The 11,042-nt window shown below is 42.1% G+C and overlaps 2 protein-coding genes across 4 annotated transcripts in view; both read left to right on the forward strand.

The window, feature by feature from the left end:
• Nucleotides 1-286: 286 nt before the first annotated feature.
• On the forward strand, nucleotides 287-4,744 carry LOC103361196 (integrin-linked kinase-associated serine/threonine phosphatase 2C-like). Of its 2 annotated transcripts, none has more exons than XM_008287219.1 (10): nucleotides 287-624; nucleotides 1,701-1,862; nucleotides 1,984-2,101; nucleotides 2,652-2,758; nucleotides 2,987-3,080; nucleotides 3,173-3,260; nucleotides 3,569-3,702; nucleotides 3,783-3,902; nucleotides 4,208-4,289; nucleotides 4,496-4,744. In XM_008287219.1, the coding sequence occupies exons 1-10, from the start codon at nucleotides 582-584 to the stop codon at nucleotides 4,634-4,636; spliced, it is 1,089 nt and encodes a 362-aa protein (XP_008285441.1). In that variant the 5' UTR covers nucleotides 287-581; the 3' UTR covers nucleotides 4,637-4,744. The 2 variants fall into 2 exon arrangements, with proteins under 2 accessions (XP_008285441.1, XP_008285442.1); XM_008287220.1 differs by having other exon boundaries at nucleotides 1,701-1,853.
• A 622-nt stretch (nucleotides 4,745-5,366) lies between these two features.
• Nucleotides 5,367-11,042, forward strand: part of LOC103361195 (arf-GAP with coiled-coil, ANK repeat and PH domain-containing protein 3) — a 15,337-nt gene continuing 9,661 nt past the window's right edge. For both annotated transcript variants that reach the window (XM_008287217.1, XM_008287218.1), the window contains exons 1-8: nucleotides 5,367-5,774; nucleotides 6,558-6,615; nucleotides 7,558-7,677; nucleotides 8,647-8,700; nucleotides 9,614-9,672; nucleotides 10,404-10,587; nucleotides 10,660-10,704; nucleotides 10,897-10,992. In XM_008287217.1, coding sequence (XP_008285439.1) covers nucleotides 5,722-5,774; nucleotides 6,558-6,615; nucleotides 7,558-7,677; nucleotides 8,647-8,700; nucleotides 9,614-9,672; nucleotides 10,404-10,587; nucleotides 10,660-10,704; nucleotides 10,897-10,992 — 669 coding nt within the window. In that variant the 5' untranslated portion in view covers nucleotides 5,367-5,721. The remainder of the gene's footprint in view (nucleotides 5,775-6,557; nucleotides 6,616-7,557; nucleotides 7,678-8,646; nucleotides 8,701-9,613; nucleotides 9,673-10,403; nucleotides 10,588-10,659; nucleotides 10,705-10,896; nucleotides 10,993-11,042) is intronic.

The following is an 11,042-nucleotide window of genomic DNA, read 5'->3' on the forward strand; positions in this document are numbered from 1 at the left end:
CGTTGTCTTGATTTTATGTCATTTTATGATAATTGCGACTTTTTAATCAGAGAATTTTTTTTATCTCATAATTTGAACTTTTGTCATTATTTCATTGTGGTGAGTCATTGTTTTGACTTGTTCCGAGTTTTTATCTCTTAATTTTCATTTTAAAAAGAACATTTTTTTCATTTTGTACAATTATAATAAATTTTTCTTCTTTCATTTTTTTAACTGCGTCACTTCCGTTTACTGTGTTGGGTCTTTTGTGTTGAAACCTGTAACCGGAAACAGTCTTAACTGTCGTTGCTAACTTTAAGCTAACGAGCTTCTGCATTAGAACTAAATGAACATCCTCAGCTGCGGACTTTTAGCGTATTTTGACCCGTTTTAAGAAACGTTCATTTTAACCCGTTAGCTGACCGTGTTAGCATCTCTTTTTATACAGAGTGTAGTTTAGCACTGAGGCACTAAAAGGCTCCTGAAGAGCTGCTGCAGCAGTTAGCTCGCTCTGCTAGCATCCGCACACACAGTCTATGTTAGCATTCAGGCAGGTGCGGCTAGCTCCGGTAGCGGTTAGCTTGTTGGGCTAACTCAGCAGGATGGACCTGTTCGATGACCTGCCGGAACCGACACAGACCTCCGGTGAGTGGACGTTAATTAACGGCTAATGACAGTGCTAATGAGCGGTGTCGGTGAAGCTCAGTGAAGGCTGTCATCATGCTAACGGAGCTAAGGAGCGCAGACTTTGAATGGACAAACGTTAGCACTGGTGCGGCTGCAGAAATGGCATTGAATTAAGAAGATCTCCAACATCTGCAGCATCACCAAGAACAGCAACGACACAGGATTTCAATGATATTTAATTGCATTACGATGAAGTCATTAATATGTCAGTTATGACTGAAGAAATGCTCAGAATCAAGAGACTCAAAGCCTTCACAGAGGCTGCACGACCACTTTAAAGAGATGCAACAACACCATCAGGTGATTCAAAACAGCCACAAAAAGTCACATAACCACCAAAAATAACGGAAAATCATCTCAGAGAGCGGCGAAAAGGCCTTTTGGGGATATTGAACAGCCACGAGGAGGTGAAAACGACCTCAAAGAGACACAACACTGCCACAGAAAGCTGCAAAAACACCCCCAAAAGATGGAAAAACAACCACCAGGAGACACAAAACCAACTTAAAGAGATACAACAAAACCATTAAGTGATTTAAAACAGTTTCAAACAGATTCAAGGCAGTCTTAGAGATGCAAAATGACCATAAAGTGACTCAAAACCACTACAAAAGATGCAAAACCAGCTCAGAAGGAGGCAAAAACACCATAAGGGGACACAGAACAGCAGCAGAGGTGCAAAATAATCTCGGTTTCGACTCTCACAAGCTTTCTGCAGGTCTTAGGAAAAGCTTTGAACTCCACAGAACTCATAATTTAATTCTCAGATGTTTGTAAAATTTAGATTCTTGCCTGTGACAAGCAGCAATGGCAGTTATGACAGGTTTTGTATTTGATGACAGACTATAAGTAGGCGTTACATATCTATAAACTGGCAGTGAGATTATCTGTCAACTTGTCTGAGTCAAGTCCACATTCATTGATTAGACAGATTAGGATTTCTGCTCATATCGCTGTTTTTCAGTGGCGTGAAAAAGGTATTAAAGATCATTATTTGTTTGTTGAAAATATAGTTTGATTCTGTTCTTCTTCAGCTCCGGTTTCTGCGGCGCTCACAGCTCAACCACAGAACACCAAAGAAGAAGAGGAGGAGGAGGAGAAGGGATTAAAACGGAAACGAGAAGATGCAGAACATCACTCCGATAGAACGGCGCGAGAGGAGGAGTGTGGGGAGATCAAGAAAGTTTGTAAAGAAGGTTTTCAGCTGTTCCACCGCAATGTTTGTTTGCTTCTTTTCCTCTGATCAAAGCTCCGCGCAGAAGGAAAGCTGACATGCAGAGAGGACAGTGTACAGAGCTGCTGTTTGTCGTCCTGCAGGCCTCCCCAGGCTCAGAGGCTTCGTGGCGGCGAGGCGAGGCGAGCGCGAGGAGATGCAGGACGCTCACGTGATGCTGCCGGACATGAGCAGCTGCCTGCCGACGCTGCCGGGACACGTGTAAGAAAGTTATTGTATTAGAATGGGAATCACACATCAGCCACGATGCAGCGTTTCTCTGTAAACTGAAGCACTTCAGATCCGTCTGAGGGCTGCAGCTTGTTGGACGTCGTGTCTTTCTGTCCTGCAGGTCTCAAGTCTCTCAAAATTTGTCCAGAATGAATAAAACCAGTTCAGCATGACTAAAAACCAGTCCAAAAAGACTTGAAAATGTCCAGAATGACTTGAAATGTGTCGAAAATGACTTTAAACTTGTCTGAATTAACTTGAAACGGGTCCAGATTGACTTGAAAATATCCAAAATGACTCCAGGAGGTCCTAAATGACTTGAAAATAGTCTAAAGTGACCTGAAACTTGTCAAAAATGACTCCAATGTGTCCTAAATGACTTGTAACTTGTATAAAGTGACTTGTTGCTTGTCCTATATGACTTGAAACATGTTCTAAATGACTTGGAACTTGTCCAAAACGACTAAACCAGAACAACCTGCAGACTCAGAACTGCAGCTTGTTGAGAATCATCTTTTTTTTGTTTGTTTGTTTCCTGCAGGTCTCGAGTCTCGTACTTCGCCGTCTTCGATGGTCATGGTGGAGCTCGAGCGTCTCAGTTCGCCGCCGAACATCTTCACCACACTCTGGCCAAAAAGTTCCCCACCGGTGAGTCAGTAACGAGTTAGATGTTGGGATGTAGATGAAATGTCACAGTTATAGATTCAGATTTAAAGGTTCAAGTTCCAGGTGGACAGTGGAAAATCAAATTTTTATTTTGGGTTTTACATCGTCTGGCTGATAAATGGTTTTATTTAGGCGACTTTAAGAAGAATGATCTCGTCTTTTAAACCTTTCAGATCTCAGAGGGTTCATGGTTTGAGTCTTGTGTTTCAGGAGACCCTGAAAACATGGACAAGCTGATTAAAAAGTGTCTCCTGGACACTTTCCGACAGACGGACGAGGAATTCCTGAAGAAAGCTTCCAGCCAGTAAGACTTCAACAAGCAGAATGTTTCTCATGTGAAATAAACGTCGGAGTCGAGCTGCAGCGAAACATTTCCACCGATGTTTGTGTGAACAGGAAGCCGGCGTGGAAGGACGGATCCACGGCCACGTGTGTGCTGGTGGTGGACGACATGGTGTACGTGGCCAACCTGGGAGACAGCAGGGTGAGCTGGCTTTGATCTGGTCACTAGAACCAGGACGAGGGTTTAAACACGTCGATGTTTCAGCCAGAGACACAAAAATATGGGAGAATATGCGCAGAGCAGATGTAAACAATGATCCTTATCCTTAAAACCAACGTGCAGAATATTAAGACTTTGATTAAATTTAACAATTTTAAGCATCGTTTTCGGTTCCTGAAAAGCTGCAGTTCACATGATATGTTCAAGTTCCCAAACTTTAAAATCCTGCTGCTTCGCTGTTAGTTGCAGCCGTGCAGGAAACTCAGAACCACTTCTCTGTGTGTCTGCAGGCGGTGTTGTGTCGGATGGAGGCGGCGGCAGCAGACGGTCAGAGGAAGCCGGTGACTCTGGCGTTGAGTAAAGAACACAACCCGACCATCTATGAGGAGAGGATGAGGATCCAGAGGGCCGGAGGCACCGTCAGGTCTGGACCAGTCCGATCTGGTAGTCGATCTGATCCCAGCTAGGCTAACGCTAACGCCCATCTGTTTGTGGCTCCTGCAGGGACGGCCGGGTGCTCGGCGTCCTCGAGGTGTCGCGCTCCATCGGAGACGGTCAGTACAAACGCTGCGGAGTGATTTCAACGCCGGACCTGAGGAGGTGTCAGCTCACAGCCAACGACAGGCAAGAACAGCTGATTGGTTGTTAGCAGAACAGCCTCCCTCGCTGTTAGCATGACAGAAAACATTAAGTTTAGCTCTATGTGGTAATTAAAAAGCTTGATTTCAAACATGCTCACGAAAGAATATCCGTCGCTTTTATCCAGTCCAGAATTTGCCCAGAAAATTTGCTGAAAACAAGTTTTTTTTTTTTTGCGGTGGATACAGACAGATTGGACTTATATTGTAAATATTGTATTTTATATAGATTTTATTCAGAGTTTCTTTCATCTAGGTTTCAGCTGCTGACGTTCTTCTTTCTCTCTGCAGGTTCATCATTCTGGCCTGCGACGGTTTGTTCAAAGTGTTTTCAGCCGATGAAGCTGTAAAGTTCGTCCTCAGCGTCCTCCAGGTGTCTCTCTGCTTCCTGTCTGGTTTATCTTATTTTAATGTTTTTTAAATTATTTTTGATTACCGTAGTTTAGAATATCTTATTTTAGATTATTTTATTTTAATTTAGCTCTTATTAGCTTATTTTATATTATCTTCTTGTTTTATTTTAGATGATTTTATTTTATTTTAAGTAAAGGGCGTAATAATTCCCGTCTCTGCCTGCAGGGCGGCAGCGTGGAGCAGCACCCAGAGCTGACGGAGGAGGAGCTGAAGTTGGAAGCCGCCTGCCAGCAGTTGGCCGGCGAGGCGGTGAGACGAGGCTGCGCCGACAACGTCACTGTGATCCTCGTTTCTATTGGTTACTGAATGTACGCATCATCATCATCTTCATCATCGTCATCATCGTCATCATCATCATCTGAATTCTGCTCGTCGTCGTCTCGTCCATTTTCCAATAAAAGCCTTTTTTCTTTACGTTCCTTTTGAATCGTGTTTGACTTTTACCCCGCAGCTTTATTGACACATTTATCTAAAGCAGAATCACAGTGAGACGATAAAATGTAAATATGAGTTGAAATTATAAAAACAAAACGTTAAAAAAGATAAAACGTTAAAATAAGGAAGAACATTTAAATACAATAAAAGAATAGAAAAAAATAAACAATTCTGAGATCTAAAGTAATTCAGTTTCAATTTTAGTTGCTGAAGTTTCCCACATATTAATAATTATGTTGTACAGATCAGAAAACGTCATAAACGCACTGTTGAGTTCTCGGCAAACAGAAGATCCTGCACATCTCATCACATCTGAAAGCTTATTTACTATAACAATGATGAATGACATCATGTCTGAGCTACAGTGACTAGCTGTTGTATTAAATAAAAGTCATTATTGTTAATAATATTAACACTGATAATAATAGTTTATCTTGGGAACCTGTGGACATTTTTCTTTAGTTCATTATTGAACAGAGTGAGTGGGTGTAGTTCCACTCCGGGCCGCCGGGGGTCGCTGTCGCCGGGGGGTCGCTGTCTCGCCGCCGGCTGCCTCAGCTGTCGGTTAGCAACAAGTACAACAACAGCAGGATGCGGAGACACAGCTGTTAGTCGGAAAACTCCGCAAACTCCGTTTATTCCCGGATTCAGCCGAACCGAGCCGACATGCGGGACCGGCGGGAGCGCGTGCACGGTTCCCCATCGATCCGGCGCCTGTGAAAGTATCGATTTGGCGCGTGGACGGAGGCTGAAGTGCGTTTTCCCGGTTTGTGCGTGCGTGCGGAGTTTGATGTGGCAGGAGATGACAGCTAGCGGGCTAACTGCAGGCTAGCTGAACGGTGACAGGCTAACTGGAGGCTAACGGGCTAACTGCAAGCTAACGGGCTAACAGCCAGGATGAAGAGGCTTTGATAAACTTTATCAGCAGCCGGACAGACACACAGACACAGACCGTCATGGACTCTCTGCTGGACTTTGAGGAGTGCATCAAAGACTCACCTGAGTTCAGGTGAACACACCCACTCACACGCACACGCACACGTAGAGCATCTCCGGGCTGCGCATGTGCAGTAGTGCTGAATTAATATTTGTATTAACGCTATTTGTAGTTGACAGTAGAAGCAGGAACTGTTTCTGTGGTAGAGAGTTGTTCAGGGAAGCAGTGGACGTCCAGTGGAGCGAAATCTCTTTTCAGGATAACAGTTCAAATGTATAAATGCTAATAACACTAAAAAACAACAAAAAACAAAGCGTGTTTCCATTCAGCTCCACCGTCAGTCTCATGTCTCAGATGAAGTGAAGCAGCCAGATACCACCAGGATTCTCAGTTTTAATTCATTTTATTGATGCACTTTCTGCACCTTTTGGTAATTTCGATGACATGTAAATGAATTTTAAAGAAAATCCCACATACGCTGCAGCATCTACAGCAACATACAGGCTGAGGAACTGTGTGTTTTCATTACGAGGCTGAATGTTTGCTCATCTATTTATTTATTAGTAATTCCACTCTTGCAAATGTTATTGCAGTTAAGCAACCAAACTGTGTAATGATCCACTTGATACGCAAGAAAAGAAATAAAGTGGTTCTGGAGGGAAACTGCGTTTGGTTTTGTGAACATTCATCCTGAGCTGCTTTGTTTCAATGAAAGGCAATAAAATACAGATTTTTCAGATGATTTTGGAGACATGAGTGCGATACTTTTAAGATTTTAAATCCAAATATGAAAAAGACGATGTGATATTTGCTCCGTCTGTGTTCCTGATGATGTTTTATTTATTCATGTTTTAGGCTGAATCTGGATCAGTTTGAGGCGGATGTTTCTGTGCTGGAGACACAACTGGACAAGGTACAGATCCTGGTAACACTGCTGCTGCTGTTACTGCTCATACTGTACTCATACTACCTCCACTACTACAAATACTACTACACCTATTACTACTGTAGAAATAAAAGTAGCACTAACTAGTACGACTTGAGCTCCCACTGACTACGTTTACATGCGAGCTAATCTTCTGTTATTATTCTGAATACGCAAAATTCATGTCACCAACGTGTCTCGTTTGATGCTGAATGAAACATTTCAAGTCAGGATATTTTCTGCATGCGAGCGCACATGAAGAAAATATTAATTTTTTCCCTCATCCTAAAAAATAGACAATAATCCTGCTGAACTTTTTACATGGATAAAAACAAATATTTCACCAATATTCCTCAGATGTTTTATGGTTTTCCTGCAGTAGTATGACTGTATAAACATTCATTCGCCTATTTCTTGGTTTGCATCTCTAACTTAGTGTCACAAACTTCTGTCCAAATCCTATCTGTGACAGGAATCATCTTCTGTGTCCTGAAATTTTCTAAAAACATCCAGACTATTAGTAAGAACGATGAGGCTTAACATCACGTAGACACAGAGGCTGATATAAATCCTAGTTTTTAAGGTGTTTTTGAAATCAACAATCCTGTAACTATTCAGCTTCTTTGCAGATTAACTCGGCTTTTGTTTTATTGTAGATAAAAGTCTGGCGTGCTGGATAATCTCTGTCTGCTGCTGTTGATTTCTAACACAAATCCACCGAATAAATGTCAGAAAAATGCTTATGAAACCTGAATAATATTGATTGATCTCACAGGTCTCAACTGGAAAATGCTGCAGTTATAATGATGCATAATTCAGAATATCCTGTTAACGTGACGATTTGTGTCGTGCACATGTAAGCTCAGTCGCTGTTGCAGGACATGTTTGAGGACATTTCGTGATCTGTACTGTCTGTGTCTGACCAATCAGGTGATGAAGCTGTGTGGGAAGATGGTGGAGGCGGGGCAAACATACAACGCAGCCAATCAGCTGTTCCTGAGCGGCCTGGCCGAGCTCTCCGCGTATCACAAGAAGGACGGCGTTATCACGGTAACATTTAACCACGTAGAAGAGATTAACGGATGCAGGTTTGAACAGTAAAGCTTTAGAGCTGCGATCTCTCTGGCAGCCAGCAGGGGGCGACTCCTCTGGATCCAAGTCTATGAGAAGCTGACCCTACTTCCTACGTCATTTTCTACCTCAGTAAACATTTTCCGAAAGAGTTAGTGGTTCTAATCTGTAGTTCAAAGTCTCCTTCAACACAACATGATGTTCGTTTAGTAAATTATTTTTTTACTTTAAAGCAAATTAACGTTTTTGCTTTTCGCACCCGGTTTCAAAAGTTTTCCTCAAACCAACAGGCGACGTCACGTCCATCTTTTATGAACAGCTTTGGGGAAAATATCAAATTATGATTTTATTCTGACGGATATTTTGATTTGATTTGTGAGATAAGATTTTTAAAGTCGAGCTTCAGTTAAATAATTATAATGATTAATTAGTGATTAATTTAAAACGTGAAACAGGAGATACCATCAGAACTGTCACTCAAAGACTAACAGGAATAATTCTTCAGATTTAAACATTCTAAGTACATATATATATTTTTTACTTTATTATGAAACTGCTTTTATTTTAAATAGCTTGCTTGTAATTCTGGGTATAAATAAAGCAACAGCAGCGTTATTGCTAATAGTGGTGGTAATATTTTACTTTTATTTGTGTCACGTTGAATTTAAATGTTTTCACACAGTTTTTTCTTACTTTTGGACGTTTTAATGCTCCATGCAACGTGCATTTCATTGCTTTGATGTGTAAAATGCACAAATAAACTCTAGTTTATTATTAAATTACAAGTTTGTTCTTCAGCAGCAGCGTTATTTGTGCTGGATCTGGACTCTTTGTGTTTCACCCGAGTGTCTGAGGGCTTGCAGCAGCCTCACAGCTCTCTGTCGCGTCCTGTTTTGTCATTTTCCTGTGAAACGTTTCCCTCTGACTTCCTGTTTCCTTCCCCCTCAGACCTGCCTGAACCAGTTCCACCAGGGTCTGCAGGAGATGCTCAGCTTCCACACCGTGAGTCCTGAGCAGCGACCCTGCGCCGCTTTTCAATTATAAACGGCTGAATTCACGATGAAGCTGCTCTCATCTGCAGATGTTTCTGGTGTCAGACAGTAGAGGAAGGATGAAATAGTGACTGAGACTCAAACTGCAGCTTAAACACTGACGTTATAAAAACACATTTACCAAACACAGGAGCTGAAAACAATAAATCGGCTGAGAGTTTAGATGTTTACATGTGAAAAGGTCCTCAGAAAGAAAGTCAGAAGATAGAAAGTCCTCGTAGTTTAATCGTAGCAACTGCTTGAGTTCCTTGAAGACGTTCCACCTCTCATCCAAGAGGCTTCATCAGCTCTGACTGACTAGTTGTTAGTTCCAGATGCAGATCTCCTGAAGGAGACGTTAACACCTGAGGTTTGGTTGTTTTTCTGTGTTCATGTCTCCTTCAGGATATCAGCATCTGGAACAAACAACTAGTCAGTCAGACCTGCTGAAGCTTCTTGGATGAGAGGTGGAACGTCTTCAAGGAACTCAAGCAGGTCCAGTTGCTACGATTAAACTGATAGAACAACCACGACCTGGAGGACTGGAGTTCCCAGTTTGACCTGCAGGTGGCAGCATCACGCCAACGTTCTGAAGGCTAAACCCAGAAACAGTGATGCAGAGATGTGTCCCTGTGGTTTATCGTCACCGTAACATGATGCAGAACCGCCTTTAATTTGATTTTGGAGGGTTTTAAAGAGATCAGATTGTCTAAAAGCAGAACCAGAGCATGAAGATGGATAAATCTGTCCAGTAGCTCCACCAGCTGCCTCCGTCGTCTCCCAGAGGCTGATCAGTAATTAACGGAGTCTGTGAGAAGCTGCAGCAACACAACAAACGTGAAATATGATTACTGTTCAGAGTGTCTGGTGTGTTTCGTCCTCAGATGTTGTTCGATCAGACGCAGAGAGCCATCGGCCAGCAGCTGACGAACCTCTGCACACAGTGAGTTCATTCTGCAGAAGTCCAGCTTCTGTTAGGAACTAGTTTATGATTTATCCCCGTTGATCTGCTTTTACTGTGTGTGTCCATGTTTTAATCTACTAAAAAAGTGTTTTATCTCATTCCTGTTTAGCTGATTTATAATACTTAAGGTTTTATTCTTGTATCTGTGTTTTTAAATTGAAAAAGAGTTTAAAAAATAAGCTTTATTATTGTTAATGTCACTAATAACGTACCTAAAATAGACACTTCTAAGGTTATTTGATCAGTTTTTAAACTTTAAAAAGGCAATAAATTCATTTAATTACCATTAAAATATTTTAAAAAGTCTAAAATTAAATTCATAAAAGTCTTAATGTTTAATGTTTTTCTAAATTTGTAAAATATGTTATTTAATCTGATAAATGATAACACATTTTTGCTCCTAAAATCCCAAAACTTCAGCTTAATTACAGCTTATAGATAATTAAATTGATTTCAGATTGATTTCTGTTTCATTTTATTTTTATGTAAATGAATCAGAATCCATTTTAATTGGTCCCATTGATTTAATTAGTTTCATTATACAGCTGCGGATGTAATATTACAACAAACATTTGTTGGTCTCTGCTGATTAGAAACTTGTTTTAAACTCTCTGTGCATTAAATGAAACTGGCCATCTGATTGGCTGGCAGCTGTCTGTCTGCACCAATGGTCTTTCGTTGCTAACGGTAACCGTGTGTGCGTCTCCAAGGTTCGTGCCCCAGCTGGTGGAGACCAGGAGGGAGTTCGTGCGGATCGGGGAGGACCTGGAGACGGCGGCGGTGAAGAGCGCTCAGGTGTCCCGACACAAAGCCGCCGACGCCGAGCGAGCGAGTCACCTGCTGCTCGCCACGCGCAAGTGCTACCAGCACTTTGCCCTGGATTACTGTCTGCAGGTACGACTCAGAACGTCGCCTGAAGCTCGCCTGTGAACACCTGATGCTGAATGTGCTTGTTTCATCTTCCAGCTCAACACCTTCAAGACGCAGCAGAGGATCGACGTCTTGAACTCAGTGAGTCGCTTCCCTGTATCTCTGCTCATTTAAAGGACGAGTTCAACGTTTTAAAAAAGCTAAAAGACAAAAATCCAACCTGCTGGATCAATAAACAAATGCAGCACGGCTCAGAACCAGTGAACAGAGGAGCTACATTTAGCATGATGGAACATCTCACAGCAGAATAAACACATCAATCTGTGTTCTCAGGTGTTCTCCTTCGTCCACGCTCAGTTCACCTTCTTCCACCAAGGCTTCGACCTGCTCAGGGATCTGGAGCCCACCATGAAGACCATGGCAGCGCAGGTCCTGACCTCTGATCCGCTTTTATCCACTTAAACTTGGTCATTTTAGTT

This window comes from Stegastes partitus, unplaced genomic scaffold, assembly GCF_000690725.1.
Source record: "Stegastes partitus isolate 25-593 unplaced genomic scaffold, Stegastes_partitus-1.0.2 Scaffold491, whole genome shotgun sequence".
Taxonomy (NCBI): domain Eukaryota; kingdom Metazoa; phylum Chordata; class Actinopteri; family Pomacentridae; genus Stegastes; species Stegastes partitus.